General features: G+C 44.2%; 1 protein-coding gene across 1 annotated transcript in view; it reads right to left on the reverse strand.

Moving 5' to 3' along the window:
* The window catches only part of LOC311141162 (NACHT, LRR and PYD domains-containing protein 3-like), a gene marked incomplete at its 5' end in the record, with an annotated part of 340648 nt that overhangs the window by 209441 nt on the left and 108311 nt on the right, over positions 1-22896 (reverse strand). Inside the window, 3 exons of the mRNA XM_084176412.1 lie at positions 12188-13985; positions 14483-14646; positions 17749-17868. Coding sequence (XP_084032538.1) covers positions 12188-13985; positions 14483-14646; positions 17749-17868 — 2082 coding nt within the window. The remainder of the gene's footprint in view (positions 1-12187; positions 13986-14482; positions 14647-17748; positions 17869-22896) is intronic.

A 22896-nucleotide genomic window follows, 5' to 3' on the forward strand; every position in this document is an offset into this window, starting at 1 on the left:
GAAAGTGGAGACGTCAGGGACCATGGTGTGGAGACGTGGAGACGTCAGGGACCACCAAAAGTGTTGTCACACAAAGGCCAGGGACCGACGGGAGCCAGGCAAGCCTGGAGGAATGAGCCCATTCAAAGACCAGGGAGCGGGCAGCGTCGGGGTCCGGCTGGGAACGCAGAGCCTCAGGGACCAGGTTCTCTATTCCCCAGATGAGTGTAGCCAACAGACACAAGGTAGGAAGGATGGTCTCAGGGTCCGAGGGTGTAGCAGCGGGGCTATAGCAGCGTGAAAGCGCATCCGGCTTAACATTCTTGGACCCCTGGCGGTAGGAGATGGTAAAGTTAAACCGGGTGAACAGCAGGGCCCATCGAGCTTGCCTGGAGTTGAGACACTTGGCAGTGCGGAGATATTCCAGGTTCTTGTGATCCGCCTCCACTCCTCCAATGCCATATTCACCGTGAGTAGTTCTCGATTCCCCACATCATAATTCCTCTCCATGGAGTTAAGACGATGGGAGAAGAAGGCACAGGGATGGAGCTTAAGGTCCAGGGCAGAACGCTGGGACAGGACGCCGACATCCGAAGCGTCTACCTCCACCACGAACTGACGGGACGGGTCCGGATGGATTAATATGGGAGCTATGGTGAAGCTGTGTTTAAGGTCCAGGAACGCCCGGTCAGCAGCTGGGGACCACGTGAACAGGACCTTGGGAGAGGTCAGTGCTGAAAGGGGGGAATTCAGGGTGCTGTAACCAGGGTGCTGTAACCAGGGTGATGTAACCAGGGTGCTGTAACCCCAGATAAAACTGCGATAGAAATGAGCAAATCCTAAGAAGCGTTGCAGCTGCACTCTGGATGTGGGTTGGGGCCAATCCACCACCGCTCTCACCTTTCCGGGATCCATCTGCACATTACCAGCAGCGATGATTTATCCAAGGAAGGAGATGGTGGAGCGATGGAATTCGCATTTTCCTGCTTTGTCAATAAAGCTGGTTCTCCAGGAGCCGCTGGAAGACCTGTGGACGTGGAGAACGTGTTCTTGAGCTGAGCGGGAAAAGATGAGGATGTCATCGAGGTAGACAAACACAGAGCGGTTCAACATGTTGCAGATAATGTTGTTAACCAGGGCCTGGAACACAGAAGGAGCATTGGTCAGACCGAATGGCATCACCAGGTATTCGTAGTGTCCGCTAGCAGTGTTGAAGGCTGTCTTCCACTCGTCACCTTCCCATATCCACACCAGATGGTAGGTGTTTCCGCAGCTCCAACTTAGAGAAAATAGTGGCCCCCTGGAGCGGCTTGAATGCTGAGGCGATTAGTGGCAGCGGGTAGCGGTTCTTAACCATGATGTCATTGTGGCCCCGGTAGTTGATGCACGGGCGCAGGGTTTTGTCCCTCTTCTCCAAAAAGAAGAAACCTGCGCTGGTGGGAGAGGCAGAAGGACGGATACCCCCTGCAGCCAGGGAGTCCTCGATGTACGTCTCCATAGCCTTGGTCTCTGGACCCAACAGTGAATACAGCTTTCCCCAGGGTGGTGTAGTGCCCGGGAGAAGGTCGATCCCACAGTCATAGTTTTGATGCGGAGGAAGCGAAGTGGCCCGTACCTTGCTGAAAACCTCCCGGAGGTCCTGGTACTCCGCAGGAACGGCGGAGAGGCCCGAGGCTTCTTCCGAGCACACAGGAAGACGTCGCGGGGCAGGCGGCGCCGACTTCAGGCAATGGCCGTGGCAGAACGGGCTCCAGCCCATGATAGCACCAGCAGTCCAGTTGATAAGGGGATTGTGTCGCTGGAGCCAAGAAAACCCCAATACCTGAGGAGACTTGATGAGCATGAACTGCATTGACTTACTGTGGTTCCCTGACACTCGCGGGTTGATAGGAGGATTAGTGTGGGTGACTCTGCCTATAGAGTGCCCATCCAGCGCTCTAACGTCCATGGGAATGGAGAGGGGCTGAGTGGGGATGCCCAGATCTGACACCAGGGTAGCGTCCATGAAACTCTCATCGGCCCCAGAGGTCTGATTCCGGGGACTTCCAGGATTCCTCGGAGGCGAGGTGGGATCCTTGGGCGAGTGGGACCGGAATCAGAACTCTTCTCCTACGTTCCCGTAGCCGCCCATCGATCCAGATGGTCAAGTCGATGAGCGAGTTGAGATCCGTAGGCAGCTCCCGGACTGCGAGCTCGTCTTTAATCTCCTCCGATAATCCATGAAGGAACGTGTCGAACAGGGATTTGGGTTCCAGGCACTCTCGGAGGCCGACGTAGTCCGCTACACTGCGGGAGTCTTGACGAAGCTGGAGTAACTTCCGGGCAGCCTCTCTCCCAAAACTTTTTCACCTCAGCCACAAACTCCTCCATACTGAAGCACACGGCAGATTGCTGTTCCCACACCACCGTAGCCCAGGCGAGAGCCTTCCCGGACATTATGAGGTGCGCTATCTTCGAGCAGTCCGAGGGGAAGGACGAGGGCTGCAGCTCGAAGATGAGGAAACACTGGGAGAGAAAAGCCCGACAGGTTCCTGACACTCCAGCGAAGCGTTCCGGAGGAGGTAAGCAGGGTTCTCGGGAAGCCGGGGTGGCCTGGAGAGACGCGCTGCTGAGGGGCTGGGAGGTTACTGTCATGGCTGGCTGCCTAACAGATAATCAGCGGAATTGCTCCAGCAATGAATTCAAGACACGGTCATGGCGTTCCGCCAAGGTCTGGAATCCTTCCATAAGACCTCGAAGTAACTCATCGTGCCTCCCAATGGTGGCTCCTTGGGAGGAGACGGCGTGACGGAGCTGGTCCGAGTTTGCTGGGTCAGTCATGGCCGGTTCGCATTATCAGAACTCAGGATAAGACCCAGATGCAGACCGTTCGAATCACAGATGTTTAATAACAAAATAGGGGGCAGGCAGACGACAGGTCAAGGGTGTGTGTGTGTGTCCAGTGTTTGTGTCCAATTTGTGTGTGTCGAGTGTGTGGTGTGTGTGTCCAGTATGTATGTGTGTCCAGTGTGTGTGTGTGTCCAGGGTGTGTGTGTTTGTCCAGTGTGCGTGTGTGTCCAGTGTGTGTGTGTGTGTGTGTGTGTGTGTGTGTGTGTTTCTCCAGTGTGTGTGTGTGTTTGTCCAGTGTGGGTGTGTGTGTATCTCCAGTGTGTGTGTGTGTTTGTCCAGTGTGTGTGTGTGTTTGTGTGTCCAGTGTGAGTGTCCAGTGTGTGTGTGTCCACTGTGTGTGTGCGTGTGTGTGTGTGTGTGTGTCCAGTGTGTGTGGGTGTGTGTCCAGTGTCTGTGTGTATGGATCCAGTGTGTGTGTGTGTGTGTGTGTGTGTGTGTGTGTGTGTGTGTGTGTGTGTGTGTGTGTGTGTGTGTGTGTGTGTGTGTGTTTGTGTGTGTGTGTGTGTGTGTGAGTGTGTGTGTGTCCAGTGTGTACATGTGTGTGTGTCCAGTGTGTGTGTGTGTGTGTGTGTGTGTGTGTGTGTCCAGTGTGTGTCTGTGTGTGTCCAGTGTGTGTGTGGTTGTCTAGTGTGCGTGTGTGTCCAGTGTGTGTGTGTGTGTGTGTGTGTGTGTGTGTGTGTGTGTGTGTGTGTGTGTGTGTGTGTGTGTGTGTGTGTGTCCAATGTGTGTGTGTGTGTGGGTCCAGTCTGTTTGTGTGTCCAGCGTGTGTGTGTCCAGTGTGTGTGTGTGTGTTTTCAGTGTGTGTGTGTGTGTGTGTCCAGTGTGTGTGTGTTTGTCCAGTGTTTTTTTTATTTTTTATTTCACCTTTATTTAACCTGGTAAGCCAGTTGAGAACAAGTTCTCATTTACAACTGCGACCTGGCCAAGATAAAGCAAAGCAGTGCGATAAAAACAACAACACAGAGTTACATATGGGGTAAAACAAAACATAAAGTCAAAAATACAAACAGAACATATACAGTAGGGAGAACAAGTATTTGATACACTGCCGATTTTGCAGGTTTTCCTACTTACAAAGCATGTAGAGGTCTGTAATTTTTATCATAGGTACACTTCAACTGTGAGAGACGGAATCTAAAACAAAAAACCAGAAAATCACATTGTATGATTTTTAAGTAATTAATTTGCATTTTATTGCATGACATAAGTATTTGATCACCTACCAACCAGTAAGAATTCCGGCTCTCACAGACCTGTTAGTTTTTCCATACACACACACCTCTACATGCTTTGTAAGTAGGAAAACCTGCAAAATTGGCAGTGTATCAAATACTTGTTCTCCCCACTGTATATACAATGTGTGCGAATGTAGTAAGTTATGGAGGTAAGGCAATAAATAGGCCATAGTGCAAAATAGTTACAATTTCGTATTAACACTGGAATGATAGATGTGCAAAAGATGATGTGCAAATAGAGATACTGGGGTGCAAATTAGCTAAATAAATAACAATAAGGGGATGAGGTAGTTGGGTGGGCTAATTTCAGAAAGGCTGTGTACAGGTGCAGTGATCGGTAAGCTGCTCTGACAACTGACGCTTAAAGTTAGTGAGGGAGATAAGAGTCTCCAGCTTCAGAGATTTTTGCAGTTCGTTTCAGTCATTGGCAGCAGAGAACTGACAGGAATGGCGGCCAAAGGAGGTGTTGGCTTTGGGGATGACCAGTGAGATATACCTGCTGGAGCGCAGACTACGGGTGGGTGTTGCTATGGTGAACAGTGAGCTAAGATAAGACAGGGATTTGCCTAGCAGTGATTTATAGATGACCTGAAGCCAGTGGGTTTGGTGACAAATATGTAGTGAGGGCCAGCCAACAAGAGCATACAGGTCACAATGGTGGGTAGTATATGGGGCTTTGGTGACAAAACGGACGGCACTGTGATAGACTACATCCAATTTGCTGAGTAGAGTATTGGAGGCTAATATGTAAATGACATCGCCGAAGTGAAGGATCGGTAGGATAGTCAGTTTTACGAGGGCATGTTTGGCAGCATGAGTGAAGGAGGCTTTGTTGCGAAATAGGAAGCCAATTCTAGATCTAACTTTTGATTGGAGATGCTTAATGTAAGTCTGGAAGGAGAGTTTACAGTCTAACCAGACACCTAGGTATTTGTAGTTGTCCACATACTCTAGGTCAGACCCGCCGAGAGTAGTGATTCTAGTCGGGTGGGCGGGTGCAAGCAGCGTTCGGTTGAAGAGCATGCATTTAGTTTTACTAGTGTTTAAGAGCAGTTGGAGGCTACGGAAGGAGTGTTGTATGGCGTTGAAGCTCGTTTGGAGGTTTGTTAACACAGTGTCCAATGAAGGGTCAGATGTATATAAAATGGTGTCATCCGCATAGAAGTGGATCCGAGCATCACCAGCAGCAAGAGCAACATCATTGATATACACAGAGAATAGAGTCGGCCCGAGAATTGAACCCTGTGGCACCCCCATAGAGACGGCCAGAGGTCCAGACAACAGGCCCTCCGATTTGACACATTGAATTCTATCTGAGAAGTAGTTGGTGAACCAGGCAAGGAAGTCATTAGAGAAACCAAGGCTATTTAGTCTGCCAATAAGAATGCGGTGGTTGACAGAGTCGAAAGCCTTGGCCAGGTCGATGAAGACGGCTGCGCAGTACTGTCTTTTATCGATCGCGTTTATGGATAACGCCTGGGGAGTAGGAGTGATACTGGGGGCTACAGGGCCTGGGTTAACCTCTACATCACCAGAGGAACAGAGGAGGAGTAGAATAAGGATACGGCTAAAGGCTATAAGAACTGGTCTTCTAGTGCGTTGGGTACAGAGAATAAAAGGGGCAGGTTTCCGGGCGTTGTAGAAAAGATTCAGGGCATTATGTACAGAAAAGGATATGGAAGGATATGACTACAGTGGAGGTAAACCTAAGCGTTGGGTAACAATGAAAGAGATAGCATCACTGGAGGCACCGATTGAATCGGTCTCCGCGTGTATGGGGGGTGGGACAAAGGAGCTATCTAAGGCAGGTTTAGCTGGGCTGGGGGATCTACAGTGAAATAGTACAATAAGAAATAACCGAAACAGCAATAAGCAAACCATATTGACATGGGAGAGAGGCATAAAGCAATCACAGGTGTAATTCGAGAGAGCTAAGACAACAGCTGGTAATGACGACACAGTTTGGGCTAAACATAAACAGGATAAGGTACCGTAAAAAGGAACAGTCCAGCAGGCATCAGCTGAATAGCTGAATTTTCATAAGGTCCGGTGAGCATTAATAGGATAGTTCGGAGGTAGTTCGGGGGTTGCTAATTGCACTAGCGAGCAAAAGGGGCTAGCAGATGGATATTCATGATCGACGTCGTAACGTGAAGCCTGTTGTAACCACATCAGACATTTCGTCGGCAGACCAGTCGTGTTGGATCGGTGGGGCTCCATGTCAAGACTAGGAGGTCCCGTCCGGTTGACAGAGAGGTAGATAGCCGGGAGATGGGCCTGGCTCAAGGCTAGCTCAGGGCTGATTAGCCAACCACAACGTCCATTTGGTTGCAATTAACTAGTAGCGCAGAATCCGGCGTTAAAGGTCCAGTGTTTCAGTGATTCCGGCAGAAAAACCGATATGTTCTGGGTCAATAACGCGCTGGGCAGACAGTGCAGACTGGCCGAAATAATAGTCCAGGCTTGAGCTGGCTGTTAGGTAGTGCAGGCCACGGCCACAGACAATGGTGAAGACCGCTAACGGTGACTAATAGCAAGTAGCTAGTTAGCTGGCTAGCGATGATCAGGTGTTAAGGTCCAGTGATTCAGTGGTTCCGGCAGAAAATCTGATATGCTCTTGCTCGATAGCGCGATGTGCAGACTGTGCAGACTGTGCAGACAATTGTCCAGGCTAGAGCTGGCTGGTAGGTAGTGCAGGCCACGGCCACGGACAATGGTGAGGACCGCTAATGGTGGCTGATAGCAAGTAGCTAGTTAGCTAGTTAGCAAGTTAGCTGGCTAGTTTCAGCCAGAGGTTCTGGATAGAAATGTATGAAAAACAACAGAATCCGTTCCACATTGGGTGAGGCGGGTTGCAGGAAAGTATATTTAGTTAAAGGATGGAAAGTGAGATTGAGAAATATATACGAAAAAAAAACAAAAAAACAGGCTATTTACATGAAAACACGACCGCACAGCTATGCCATCTTGGATTTTTGTGTGTGTGTCCAGTGTGTGTGTTTGTGTCCAGTGTGTGTGTTTGTGTCCAGTGTGTCCAGTGTGTGTGTTTGTGTCCAGTGTGTCCAGTGTGTGTGTGTGTGTCCAGTATGTGTGTGCGTGTCCAGTGTGTGTGTGTGTATGGATCCAGTGTGTGTGTGTGTGTGTGTGTGTGTGTGTGTGTCTAAAATGTGTGTCCAATGTGTGTGTGTGTTTTCAGTGTGTGTGTGTGTGTGTGTGTGTGTGTGTGTGTCCAGTGTGTGTGTGTGTTTTTAGTGTGTGTGTGTGTGTTTTTAGTGTGTGTGTGTGTGTGGCCAGTGTGTGTGTGTGTTTTTAGTGTGTGTGTGTGTGTGTGTGTGTGTGTGTGTGTGTGTCCAGTGTGTACTTATGTGTGTCCAGTGTGTGTGTGTTTGTGTGTTCAGTGTGTGTGTGTCCAGTGTGTGTGTGTGTGTGTGTGTGTGTGTGTGTGTGTGTGTGTGTGTGTGTATGAGTGTGTGTGTCCTGTGTGTGTGTGTATGTTCAGTGTGTGTGTGTTCAGTGTGTTTGTGTTCAATGTGTGTTTGTGTGTCCAGTTTGTGTGTGTGTCTAGTGTGTGTGTGTGTGTGTTCAATGTGTGTGTCCTGTGTGTGTGTGTGTGTGTGTGTAGAGTGTGTGTGTGTGTGTGTGTGTGTGTGTGTGTGTGTCCAGTGTGAGTGTGTGTGTGTGTGTGTCAAGTGTGTGTGTGTCCAGTGTGTGTGTGTGTGTGTGTTCAGTGTTTGTGTGTGTGTGTGTGTGTGTCCAGTGTGTGTGTGTGTGTGTGTGTGTGTGTGTGTGTGTGTGTGTGTGTGTGTGTGTGTGTCCAGTGTGTGTGTGTGTGTATGTGTGTGTGTGTCCAGTGTGTGTGTGTCCAGTGTGTGTGTGTGTGTGTCCAGTGTCTGTGTTTGTGTGTGTGTCCAGTGTGTGTGTGTGTGTGTGTGTGTGTATCCAGGATGTGTGTGTGTGTGTGTGTTTGTGTGTGTGTGTGTGTGTGTATCAGTGTTACCATGGTAATTATTTACAGGGACACTGAGGAGTCAACATCCCAAACCCTAAACCCTGGATAGAGGGGCTCAGTGAATGTGGAGTGGAATGTGTTCAGGTGGGTCAGTGTGTCAGAGGAGACTCTGTAGAAGGACAGAGTGCCGGCTGGCCAGTCCAGATACACTCCTACTCTGTGGGGGCTGGAGGAGGGGACGTCTATGGTAGTGGACTTATTATTGTGCCTGGCAGAGTAACTGTTGTCAGAGCAGATCAGACTCCAGGACTTGTCATTGTGTCCAAGACAACAGTCATTAACCCTTCCTCTCCGGCTGATTCCTTTATATGTCACTCCTATACCAGCCTCTCTATTGCATGGTATAAAAACACTTATTCCCATTAATTAACACACACACATCCTGAACACACATACACACACACACACACACACACACACAGGACACACACACACATCCTGAACAGACACACATAGATACACACACACACACACACACACACACACACTGAACACACACACACACAAACACACACTTCCTGAACTCACACACACACACACAAACACACACACACACACACACACACACACACACACACACACACACACACACACACACACACACACACATCCTGAACACACACACACACACACCCTGAACACACACACACACCTGTATGCATGCAAGCATGAAAACACACACACACAGTTCATCTGATGGATGAAACCAGACACAATATTAGAAATTATCATCATCCTGAACACACACAGAAACACACACACATCCTGAACATACACACACACACATCCTGAACACACACACACACACACACACACACACTGGATACACACTCACACCTGTATGCATGAACACACACACATTTCTAATGTAACACGAACATGCCACACACACACATTGTCAAAGCAACTCTTTGTAAACTTTGGTGTCCCTGATTTGTGCTTCTGTAGAACTACAGCTGATATTTAATATGACCAAGTAAGTAATGATGGTGGTCTTTGACTTTGACTTCACTTGAATTAAGACTTATTCTTAGTCAAATTCTTCACAGCAGTCAACACTCACATTTTCTAAGTCCAGGTTTCATTGTGTTCTCTCCACCATGTTCCACACTGTAGCGGTAAGCAGAAGAACAGACAGTCATTGAGGGATACACCTGAACTCACACACACACACACACACACACACACACAGGACACACACACACACACACACACACACACACATTCAGCATATAACTTTGTACAAGCGGTGGTAAGAATGTTTGTCTGTGTGTGTGTGTGTGTCCAGTGTGTATGTGTGCGCATTGTGTGTGTCCAGTGTTTGTAGGTCCATTGTGTGTATTTGTGTGTGTGTGTGTGTGTGTGTGTGTTCAGCGTGTGTGTGTCCAGTGTGTGTGTTTGTGTGTGTGTGTGTCCAGTGTGTATGTCTGTCCAGTGTGTGTCCAGTGTGTGTGTGTCCAGTGTGTGTGTTTGTGTGTGTGTGTGTGTGTGTGTGTGTGTGTCCAGTGTGTGTGTGTCCAGTGTGTGTGTCACTGGAAACACACACACACACTGGACACACACACACACACTGGACACACAAACACACTGGACACACACACTGGACACACACTGGACACACACACACACACACACTGGACACACACACACACACACACACACACACTGGACACACACACGCACACTGGACACACTGGACACACACACTGGACACACATACACACTGGACACACACACACACACAGGACACAAACACTGGACACACACACACACACACTGGAGACACACGCTGGACACACACACACACTGGACACACACACTGGACACACACACTGGACACACACACATACACACTGGACACACACACTGGACTCACACACACACACACACACACACACACACACACACAGTCTTTATATAACTTAGTCCAAGTGGTGGTCAGAATGTTTGTCTTAACTAGCCTGATAACTCCAACATGTCTGATATGAACATTGACATAAACCCTCTACATACTTGAGTTTCTCCAGTCTGCAGTGTGGATCCTCCAGTCCAGCAGAGAGCAGTCTGACTCCTGAGTCTCCTGGGTGATTGTAGCTCAGGTCCAGCTCTCTCAGGTGTGAGGGGTTTGACTTCAGAGCTGAGACCAGAGAAGCACAGCCTTCCTCTGTGATTAGACAGCCTGACAGCCTGCAAAGAGTCAAATCATATTAAAACCACACTGCTATTCTTTGGTGGTGAAAAAAGTGGCAGTATATTTTTTAAACATATTCAGATACATCAGTGTTCTGAAACCTGCCATATCTATTCATAAATGAATGTATCATTATTAGAAATTATCAAAGTACTGCTTGTAGATAGAAAAATGTATAGTACGAATATTTGAGTAGACTGACCAGAGCAGTTTAAAAAGCAGTATCAGTCAAAAGACAGACAGTGAGGTATCAGATTTAGATTGTATTGAGTATACAGTCCACACCATATCTATTTTGACAGTGAAGCTAACATTTTAGATGTGGCTCTGTACTCCAGCATTTTGGATTTGAGATCAAATGTTTCATATGAGGTGACAGTATATAATGTCACATTTTATTTGAGGGTATTTTCATACATATCCGTTTCACCGTTTAGAAATGAAAGCACTTTATGTATCTAGTCCCCCTATTTGAAGAAGTCATAAGTATTCTGACCAATTCACTTATAGTGTATTAAAGTAGTGAAAAGTTGAGTATTTGGTATTTGCAGTTTGTTTTGGTTGTGTTTTGGGTTATGTTTTGCCCGATAGTAACTGAATGGTGGATGATGACTGGATTAATTTTCTGTCTAAGTGAGTAGATAACAGGTTTCTAAACACTACTAAATGAATCCTGATGATGTCATGATTAAGAAAATCATGAATGAATCATGAATAATATGAGTGAGAAAGTTACAGAGGCTACAACAAAACATGCTAACCTCTCACCATTACAAATAACAGATTGGGTATGATCCTTGTTCCTCTGTAACTTTCTCATTCATCATCATTCACGATTCATTCATGATTATTCATAATCACGGTAGCATCCACATGAATGTAGAAGTGTTCAGAAACATCTTCTATTCTTACTGACAATACAAGTGAAGTGACTCCAAAATGACAGGACATTACTCACCATTCAGTTTCTATTGGGGAAAACATCATCCAAAACACAACCAAGACAAACTGCAAATGCATTCAACAAGTTTGTAGAATCACAAGCTTGATGTAATCACTGCAGGTAAGGAATATGGGACCAACTACTAAACTTATGACTACTTCAATACAATATAAGTGAATATGTCCAAATTATTACGACTTTTTCAAATGGGAGAACTAGATACATAAAGTGCTTTCATTTCTAAACAGTAACACAGATATGTATGAAAATACCCTCAAATAAAAGGTGACATTCTGTACTGTCACCTAATATGAAACATTCTATTTCAAATCCAAAATGCTGGAGCATAGCGCCAAATTAAAAACTGTAAGCTTCACTGTCCAAACACATATGGTATGGACTATGTGTGCCTGGTAAACACATGTGGATCTGGTGAACAGTTTTCACTTGTTGACCAACTACAGGAATACTGACCTCAGAGTCTCCAGTTTACAGTGGGGATTCCCCAGGACAGCAGAGAGCAGCTTCACTCCTGAATCCTTCAGGTCATTGTTACTCAGATCCAGCTCTCTCAGGTGTGAGGGGTTTGACTTCAGAGCTGAGACCAGAGAAACACAGCCTTCCTTTGAGAGTCCACAGAATGACAGCCTGACAAAGAGATCATCATGATTTCACAAACACACTGTTAATTTAACACCAGTAGTGTAGAAGGACAATGGCAGATGCATTTGGTTTATTATCGTAAACAACATATAGATTCATCTTCCTTCTCCTAGAATTGCATGGTCATATTGTTATACAAATGTGAACACCAATGCACTGATTCAGTAAGTTTTTCAATTTAATATTATATATTATATACATATTATAATACATATATTTCTCTAAACTGAATATTTCTTCCTGATGATTAGTACTGAAATGTCATTTTATGTACTCACAGAGCAGCTCTGGAGGCTTTGACCATTGGAAGCAGCCTCAGAAGACCTTCCTCTGATCTGGTGTAATTTTTCGGGTCAAACACATCCAGCTCCTTTTCTGAAGTCAGCAACACAAAGACCAGAGCTGACAACTGTGCAGGTGACAGTTTGCCTTCTGAGAGACTTCCTGAGCTCAAGTAGCTTTGGATCTCCTCCACTAGAGAATGGTCATTCAGTTCATTCAGACAGTGGAACAGATTGATGCACCTCTCTGGAGAGGGATTCTTCCTGATCTTCTTCTTGAGGTACTTGACTGTTTTTTCATGGCTCTTTGAGCTGATTCTTGTCTTTGTCAGTAGACCTCGTAAGTGCTTCTGATTGGACTCCAGTGAGAGGCCCAGAAGGAAGCGGAGGAACAGGTCCAGGTTTCCGGTCTCACTTTGTAAGGCTTTATCCACAGCACTCTTGTAGAAAGTAACTTTAGACTTGTTTCTGAACAGCGCAAAACAGTTCCAGGTTGATTGAGGTTCATCCATTGGATTCTCATTGTTGTTGATGAATGAGAGGAACACATATACAGCAGCCAGAAACTCCTGAATGCTCAGATGCACGAAGCAGTACACCTTGTCCTGGTACAGCCCACATTCCTCTTTAAAGAGCTGTGTGCACAATCCTGAGTACACTGAGGCTTCATTGACATCAATGCCAGCCTCTGTCAGGTCTTCTTCATAGAAAATCAGATTGCCATTCATAAGCTGTTGAAAAGCCAGTTTTCCCAGTGACAGAATGCTCTCTTTATTCCAGTGTGGACCTGTCTCTTCTTTCCCAAGATACTTTTCATTCTTCTGTTTGGTATGAAACTCCACAAGGTGTGAGTACATCTCAGTCAGAGTCTTGGGCATCTCTTCTGTCTTGTCTGTACTCAACATGTGTTCAAGGACTGTTGCATAAATCCAACAGAAGACTGGAATGTGACACATGATGTGGAGGCTCCTTGATGTCTTTATGTGTGTGATGATTCTGTTGGCCAGGTCCTGATCACTGAATCTCTTCCTGAAATACTCCTCCTTCTGTGGGTCATTGAACCCTCGTACCTCTGTCACCTGGTCAACACACCCTGAAGGGATCTTATTGGCTGCTGCAGGTCGGGTAGTTATCCAGAGGAAAGCAGAGGGAAGCAGATTTCCCTTGATGAGATTTGTCAGCAGAACATCCACTGAGGTTGACTCTGTGACGTCACAACAGATCTTGTTCTTCTGGAAGTCTAGGGGCAGTCGGCACTCATCCAGACCATCAAAGATGAACAGAACTTTGTACTTGTCGTAGTTGGAGATTCTTGATTCTTTGGTTTCCTTTGAGAAGTGATTGAGAAGTTCAATCAAAGTGTGTTTTACCCCATTCATCAAATTCAGCTCACGAAAAGGGAATGAAAATACAAATTGGACATCCTGATTTGCTTTTCCTTCAGCCCAGTCCAGAATGAACTTCTGCACAGAGACTGTTTTTCCAATGCCAGCGACTCCGTTTGTCAGCACAGTTCTGATAGGTTTGTCTTGTCCAGTTAAGGGTTTGAAGATGTCGTTGCATTTGATTGCAGTCTCTGGTCTTGCTTGTTTCCTGGTTGTTGTCTCAATCTGTCTCAGCTCATGTTCATTATTGACCTCTCCTGTTCCACCCTCTGTGATGTAGAGCTCTGTGTAGATCTTATTGAGAAGTGTTGGGTTTCCTTGTTTAGCGATCCCCTCAAATGCACATTGAAACTTCTTCTTTAGATTAGATTTGAGTTCACGTTGGCAAATCACAGCAAGATCATCTGAATCTAGAAATAACACAGAGGAAATTAATATTACGTCTGTTTTAATGCCTACAGTATTCTAGGACTGTTATAACATTTTTAATTATAATACTTTATTCTCTTAACTGACTGTATAAGTGTGTAAATGTTTTCATAATGCATTACAGACTGGTGTGACTGATTATAGTATTATTGGTTCTCTCTCTCTCTCTCTCTCTCTCTCTCTCTCTCTCTCTCTCTCTCTCTCTCTCTCTCTCTCTCTCTCTCTCTCTCTCTCTCTCTCTCTCTCTCTCTCTCTCTCTCTCTCTCTCTCTCTCTCTCTCTCTCTCTCTCTCTCTCTCTCTCTCTCTCTCTCTCAATTAATCAACACAACACATCCCCGCTGCTACTTGATGAGGTCACTAGGTGTTGTGTTAAGGCTGCTACAATATCATTGAGTTACACAGCTACTTTAGCTGTACTTTAGCTACAGCTTTTAAATGTTCTAAAACAGCATTCAACATGAGGCAGACAGCTCTTACTTTTCTCCAGTGTGTCAGCAAGCTCCTTCTGGTTCATTTTCCTCAAGACGTGCAGTGTGATCTTCAGAGCCCCCTCTCTGGCACTGCTCTCCTGCTTCTCATCTTCAGCATCCACCACTTCCTTATCCTGCTTCTGACTCTCAAAGCTTTCTGGGAGTTCTGGACTAAGAATTTTACATTTTAGTCATTTAGCAGATGTTCTTATCCAGGACTGGTTTCCCAAAAGCATCTTAAGGCTAAGTTCATCGTTAGAATCTTCCTAGGAACATCATAGATGCTTTTTTGCCCTTCCACATGACTTTATACACAGAAGATCTCCGCTAAACATAGAATCACATGGTTTATCCGTCTCTTTGTGACCGCCGATAAATTCAGAACAAAGTTGAGTACAAATACAAAGTTGCCAATGTCTTTGCAATTGATTCAAACAAGGAACTTATACAAATTTGTTTCAAATGAAAATCGAGATGACTGCATTAAAATATAAACAGTAGGCTATAGGCCTATTTCAATCATATTGAAATACATTTCATGTTCAATTAATAGAGTTTTATTTTGCTACTTGTAGACTACGGTCTGTAATTTGTCTCAATATATTTCATGATGTGTAGCCTAACATGTGCACAATGATGTGCCAAATCTGTGATTTAGAATAAGCCGCCTCAATATTTGCAGCCGTAGGTGGTAATATCTCTCTAGGAGCTGATCTGTCATCAGTATTGTGAACTAATTATAATGTTAAGGAAAGATTTTAATGGAGAAAGCTGATCCGAGAGCAGCGCTCCCCTTCTTTCGATCCTATCAGTATCGATACATGCTCCACCGGACGTGATACCTTGTCATGCTGCTGATCCAGTTTCTACTGGTCTGCATGTGGATCTGGAACTCTGACCTGTTCAACGGACATGCGACCTTGTCCCGAACATGCTGTTTCTACCCTCTCTCTCTCTCCCTCTCCTTCTCTCTCTCTACAACACCTGCTGTCTCGACCTCTGAATGCTTGGCTTTGAACAGCCAACTGACATTTACTCCTGAGGTGCTGACGTGTTGCACACTCTATAACCACTGTGATTATTATTTGACGCTGCTGGTCATGAACATTTGAAAATATTGAAGAACGATTTGGCCTTAATGGCCATGTACTCTTATAATCTCCCCCCAGCACAGCCAGAAGAGGACTGGCCTCCCCTCAGAGCCTGGTTCCTCTCTAGGTTTCTTCCTAGGTTCCTGCCTTTCTAGGGAGTTTTTCCTAGCCACCGTGCTTCTACATCTGCATTGCTTGCTCTTTGGGGTTTTAGACTGGGTTTCTATATAAGCACTTTGTGACAACTGCTGATGTAAAAACTGTCTTTTGGGAATGCATATGAAGCAGACCAGGCCAGGGTTTGGGGTTTGAGAAGTCAATGAGAGTTAAAATGACTTCCTTAGTTTTTAATTTTGAAAATGTTCTGTCTTAAGTAGTTTAACAAACTGACACATTTTCATGTTAGTCAAAAACAACTTTATATCGAAGGAGTGACTTTGATTTGACGGCCTGCACATGTGCAGTTCGGCACAAGACGACCATTAGACCCAATGACGTATTTCTGCGCATGAGCTGCAAATCAAATCAAATTGTATTTGTCACATGCGCCAAATACAACAGTGGTACACTTTACCGTGAAATGCTTACTTATGAGCCCTTTCCCAACAATGCAGAGTTAAAAAGTCACAAAAATTAGCTAAATAAAAAAAGGAAACAGTAACATAATAAAATAAAATAATAATAATGAGGCTATAAGGAGTACCAGTACCGAGTCAATGTGCAGGGGTACCAGGTAGTTGAGGTAATAACTAGACTATATACAAGGAGTACCAGTACCGAGTCAATGTGCAGGGGTACCAGGTAGTTGAGGTAATAACTAGACTATATACAAGGAGTACCAGTACTGAGTCAATGTGCAGGGGTACCAGGTAGTTGAGGTAATAACTAGACTATATACAAGGAGTACCAGTACTGAGTCAATGTGCAGGGGTACCAGGTAGTTGAGGTAATAACTAGACTATATACAAGGAGTACCAGTACTGAGTCAATGTGCAGGGGTACCAGGTAGTTGAGGTAATAACTAGACTATATACAAGGAGTACCAGTACTGAGTCAATGTGCAGGGGTACCAGGTAGTTGAGGTAATAACTAGACTATAAACAAGGAGTACCAGTACTGAGTCAATGTGCAGGGGTACCAGGTAGTTGAGGTAATAACTAGACTATAAACAAGGAGTACCAGTACTGAGTCAATGTGCAGGGGTACCAGGTAGTTGAGGTAATAACTAGACTATATACAAGGAGTACCAGTACTGAGTCAATGTGCAGGGGTACCAGGTAGTTGAGGTAATAACTAGACTATATACAAGGAGTACCAGTACTGAGTCAATGTGCAGGGGTACCAGGTAGTTGAGGTAATAACTAGACTATAAACAAGGAGTACCAGTACTGAGTCAATGTACAGGGGTACCAGGTAGTTGACGTAATAACTAGACTATATACAAGGAGTACCAGTACTGAGTCAATGTGCAGGGGTACCAGGTAGTTGAGGTAATAATTAGACTATAAACAAGGAGTACCAGTACTGAGTCAATGTGCAGGGGTACCAGGTAGTTGAGGTAATAACTAGACTATAAACAAGGAGTACCAGTACTGAGTCAATGTACAGGGGTACCAGGTAGTTGACGTAATAACTAGACTATATACAAGGAGTACCAGTACTGAGTCAATGTGCAGGGGTACCAGGTAGTTGAGGTAATAACTAGACTATAAACAAGGAGTACCAGTACTGAGTCAATGTACAGGGGTACCAGGTAGTTGAGGTAATAGCTAGACTATATACAAGGAGTACCAGTACTGAGTCAATGTGCAGGGGTACCAGGAAGTTGAGGTAATTGAGGTAATATGTACATGTAGGTAGCGGTAAAAGTGACTAGGCAATCAGGATAGAGATTACATCTCCTCATCCAGGGAGTGCACACACACACTCACTGACACACACACACACACACACACACACACTCACTGACAGACACACACACACACACACACACACACACACACACACACACTCAAAGGGAATGTTGTGTTAGTTTAATATTGTTTCAGGACTATGAACATGGAAAAAAGGATTAGCCTATGGATTATGAAAACAACAAAAATAAATAGGAAAATGGGAGAGGAGAAATGACTAGAGACAGTGTTGTTTAACTCACTGACCATGACCCATGAGTTCTTCTTACCTTTGTTCAGTAGAAAAGTCTCCCTCTCTGAAGAATATAGGACGATTCATAGACCGGTCACTCTTCATGGACACACAGCTGGGTACAGGGGAGGCTGGTCTCTCCTGCTTGATTGGACTTCTACACAACAGAGACAAACATTACGTCTCTCATCTACTCTGAGCTCAGATTTGGAAACATAACAAGAGTTTCATTCTAAAACGCTATATATCCATATTCAGAAATGTTCGTAAATTAGCTTCTATTGTTTAAAGAAATTATCAAATAAATGGTTGTGTTTTCTCACTAGCTAATCATGGCATGGTGTTGTTCAATGACAGACATGTGTTTGTTTAAAATCTATCACTTAATGGCTTAATTTCAGAGAGACAATTGTTTTTTTGCATTTTCTGTTTGGGGTTTTAGACTGGGTTTCTATATAAGCACTTTGTGACAACTGCTGATGTAAAAAATGTATTATGTGAATGCATATGAAGCAGACCAGGCCAGGGTTTGGGGTTTGAGATGTCAATGAGAGATAAAAATGACTTCCGTAGTTGTTCATTTAGAAAATGTTCTGTCTTAAGTAGTTTAACAAACTGACACATTTTCATGTTAGTCAAAAACAACTTTATATCGAAGGAGTGCCTTTGATTTGACGGCCTGCACATGTGCAGTTCAGCACAAGACGACCATTAGACCCAATCAATTAACATTAATTGAGTCACCTCTGGTCGAGAAAAATGTATTTTCCTAGTACATTCATTGTCAGATTCATCAACCAGCAGCGAGCACTCTGCCTTCTAGCACAAGCGAGGGGAATGTTGAGGTACATTTGCTAACCGGGAGGGTTGCATGATGTAATTTATTGGCGGGCTGGAAGACGCACTCTTGTCTTATCTATTCCGAGGTTGTTTAATCGCAATATTAGATATTAAAAAATACATGTATACTAGGGTTGAGGTTAAAGCATCTGACTAGTGATTATTTACCCGGGGTTCAACACCTGCTATAGTCACTATTTAATTGCTCTTCCAAAAGCATCACAGGCCTAATACGAGATATATAGCTAACTAAAGTAATGAGTGACCATCTTAGAAAATCATGGGACATATAGTATTTGGTTGCATGCTATTTTATGTCAATCATATTGCTGCTTGTAGCCTATAACTGATGCTTCGTTGTCTTATGCTGCCATCTATTGGAAATATTTAGCAATTAAAAGTTATTAATTCACATACAGACATTGGTGAGGCAGCTGAGAAATAAAGTGTATTAGATCAGTCTCAAACCTGCCCCACGCCAATTGCTGGACTTTCACATAGAGGTTACTAGGTCACCCAGTTCAAACCACATTTGAAAAATAAAATTAATGTGTCTTGTTTATCAAGCGTTCTGCCTCGCAATAATAAATATCATAAAATAACTAATAACAACAAAAAAAGCAAAATGCGTAAACAGGTTTTGATTAACAAAATAATCAAAATGCTATTTAATACTATAATTGTATTTACTAACATAATAATATTATTACTAAAATAGTTTCTAAAAGTGTTCTAGGCTACCCTACCCTTAAGGCTGAAATAGGTAATACGTAGGGTAAGAGATTCTGTATAGCACTTTGTGACATCTGCTGCTGTAAAAAGGGCTTTATAAATACATTTGATTGATTGTTAGGTTTAGGGTTTTTTATGGCAAAAAACAGTATTGGTTTATAGCTCTCTTGCGCCTCCCTGTGGCCGTCTGTGTTTACTACATCACTCATTCATGACACTTGCTAGGCTCATAATCTGAGGTAGCAACTGCATCCGATCTACAAATCCATTAGCTAGACCACCCGATTAGACAACAATCACCCCATTATATCCATTTGGTTTGCAACTCTGGGAACCTGTGCAGCATTCGCTCAAATTTGAAGCCTACTAATAAAGATGTCGATGCATATCAAATTACCCAGAGGCCTTTTAGAAACAACAAATCAAAGAAAATGTGTTATTTCTTAATTAAAAAATGTATACCGGCTGTTTAAATCGGCCACCTCTTGAAAAAGAGGACAGGGACATGCGTTTTGTTTAGGTTGTACACCTTTTTCTGAAAACATGGTTAACCATGACCAGAAACTGTTTAACGTTTCATGGCTTTTCGCCAGCCATCGCTAGCGCTATGGGTTACCACAAGGTGAACTGTGAGCCATAAATAGGCGTAACCTTGTTAATAATATATTACCTGAGGTAAACCTACAGGGTTAACGCTCACCAAGTAGCAGTAACCTTGGTAATAATAAATTACCTGAGGTAAACCTACAGGGTTAACGCTCATCAAGTAGCTGTAACCATGTAAATAATAAGTTACCTGAGGTAAATCTACAGGGTGAACGCTCACCAAGTAGCCGTAACCTTGTTAATAATAAGTAACCTGAGGTAAACCTACAGGGTTAACGCTCACCAAGTAGCTGTAACCTTGGTAATAATAAGTAACCTGAGGTAAACCTACAGGGTTAACGCTCACCAAGTAGCCGTAACCTTGTTAATAATAAGTTACCTGAGGTAAACCTACAGGGTTAATGCAGGCAGGTCTCATTGATAACAATAGTGAAGCTGGCATTGTGACGCAGAACAATGGGCTGGGAATAGAACGTTCTGAAGGCGAGTCGGTGTCACGGAGCTCAATAGAACTAATAGGAGCTGGTAGGGTGAAAAATGCCCAAACATAAGGCCTGTTTTTTCGCGATTACTTCATAACCAGGGACAGAAGGTAATATTATGAAACTGGGCTCCATGGCGGATGCAATGGACTAATTTTATCAGAAATAAACTTAAAAAATGTCACTTGAGGCGCCCCCAAAATAATATTCAAAAGTTCAGTCCTTGGACACAGAGGGGTTAAACCAGGGGTGTCAAACTCATTTTGGTTCAGGGGCCACATACAGCGCAATCTGATCTCAAGTGGGCCGGGCCAGTAAAATAATAGCAAAATAACCTATAAATAACGTCAACTCCAAATCTTTACCTTTGTTTTTCAATATTATGCCTTAATTTATCATTTAGCCTACATATGTGCATTATAACTCACAGATCACAGTGGATCTACAAAGGCACAAAACATTTATTCACAGATAGGCCTATGGAACTGAAAAAATGGCATTTCACTTTGATTAAAACAACTTGTTTTATTAACTTATTAACTTAACTTATTTTAATGTACAGTATACATTCTGACCACCTGAACTGACTCACCACACTATGCACAAACTAAAGTGGGAGCTATGAAGAACGTTATCACAATGTTCATGGTCTTTAAATATTACATTCCCACAGTAAATGTTATTTTTTCACAGAACTGTATTCTTCAGAGTGCAAAACATCTCTTAAAGAGCATTACAAGTCTTACAATTACACTTGACCTACTCGCTGTTTAACCCCCTCCCCTCTCTTTCTCTCACTGCGGCCTACCGGCTGCTCCTGAAACTTGGCATCTTTTAGCCTTCACGATTGCATCAATATCAGGTGTCAAATCCTGAGTAGCAGCCAATTTCATAATGTCATTTAAGTGCTTGTGTGGTAGCCTTGAGCGCAGCTTTGTTTTATTGATGTTCATTACAGAGAAAACCTGTTCACAAAGATAGGTAGTCCCAAACATGCATAAAACCTTTGCAGCCAGGGCTGTTAATTTGGGCACCCTGGCAAGAGACACTGATAAAATGTGTCCAAGCCCACAGAGGCAAATTTGTCCTTCATACCTGAATCACACTGCAAGTCAATTATTTCGAGTTGGATGTCAGCGGGCAGATCAGAAGCCTTGACTGTGAATGGCGAACAAAAAACGGCAAATTCTGTCTCAAGTTCACCGAAGACCTGAAACCGTCGCTCAAACTCCCGCAGCAATCCTGTAATCTTGTCTTTGTATTGAGCCATGTCAGCATTAAGTCCGGTCGCACGCACATCTCTTAGACAAGGGAAATGAGCTGTGTCACCGCTAGATAGCTGTGTCTCCCAGAGTGACAGTTTCAACTTGAATGCGCGAATGCTGTCATAATACTGAGTGACAACTTTTTTGCAGCCCTGCAACATTTTGTTAAGATTATTCAGGTGCTCTGTAATATCCACCAGAAAGGCAAGATCCTGCACCCATTCTGGGCATTTAAGTTCCTTCACTGGTTTGCCTTTTTTCTCCATGAACTGTTCAATTTGCTCTCGTAGCTCAAAGAAACGCTTCAGCACGGCACCTCGGCTTAACCACCGTACTTCGGTGTGGTATGGCAAGCCATGCGTAATGTCTTTATCACTGAGAAGACTGTCAAACTGACGGTGATTCAAACCTCTTGCTCGGATGAAATTAACAGTGCGGACAACCACCTCCATGACATGATCCATTTTTAATGATTTGCAACACAATGCTTCCTGGTGCAAAATACAGTGAAATGTCCAAAACTCTTGTCCTCCATTTGCGGCCTGTACTTTATCTCTGAATTTTGTCACAACGCCTGCTTTTCTCCCAATCATTGATGGCGCACCATCTGTAGCCAGGCTGACGGCACGGGACCAGTCCACTCCGACTCTGTCCAGCGCTCCAACGAGAGAGCTCATAATGTCATCCGCTGTTGTAGTATCCGTCATAGGTACCAACCCAAGGAACTCCTCGGTGACTGTCAAAGTCGCATCAACACCACGAATGAATATGGCCAGTTGAGCAACATCTGTAATATCAGTGCTCTCATCAATTGCAACCGAAAATGCAACAAATGACTTGACTTTGTGATTCATTTGGCTCTCCAAGTCTGCCGAGAGATCTGAAATTCTATCTGCGACAGTGTTTCTCGTTAGGCTAATGTTGGCAAAGGCCTGTCGCTTTTCAGGGCACACGATTTCTGCAGCCTTCAGCATGCATGTTTTCACAAACTCACCCTCAGAAAATGTCTTGGATCCTAACGCTATCTCATTAGCAATAAGGTAACTAGCTTTCACCGCTGCATCACTGACCTCTCGGCTACGGGTAAAAACAGACTGCTGTTTCTTCAGACCCACTAACAATTCATTTATCTTCTCTATTCTCAGTTGTCCTCGCAAATGGTTGTATTTTTCACAATGATGAGTCTCATAGTGGCGCCGAATATTATATTCCTTGAGCACTGAAACTTGCTGATTACACACCAAGCACACAGATTTCCCA

The sequence above is a fragment of the Coregonus lavaretus genome (genome assembly GCF_964263955.1).
Source record: "Coregonus lavaretus genome assembly, chromosome: 2".
NCBI classification, from domain to species: domain Eukaryota; kingdom Metazoa; phylum Chordata; class Actinopteri; order Salmoniformes; family Salmonidae; genus Coregonus; species Coregonus lavaretus.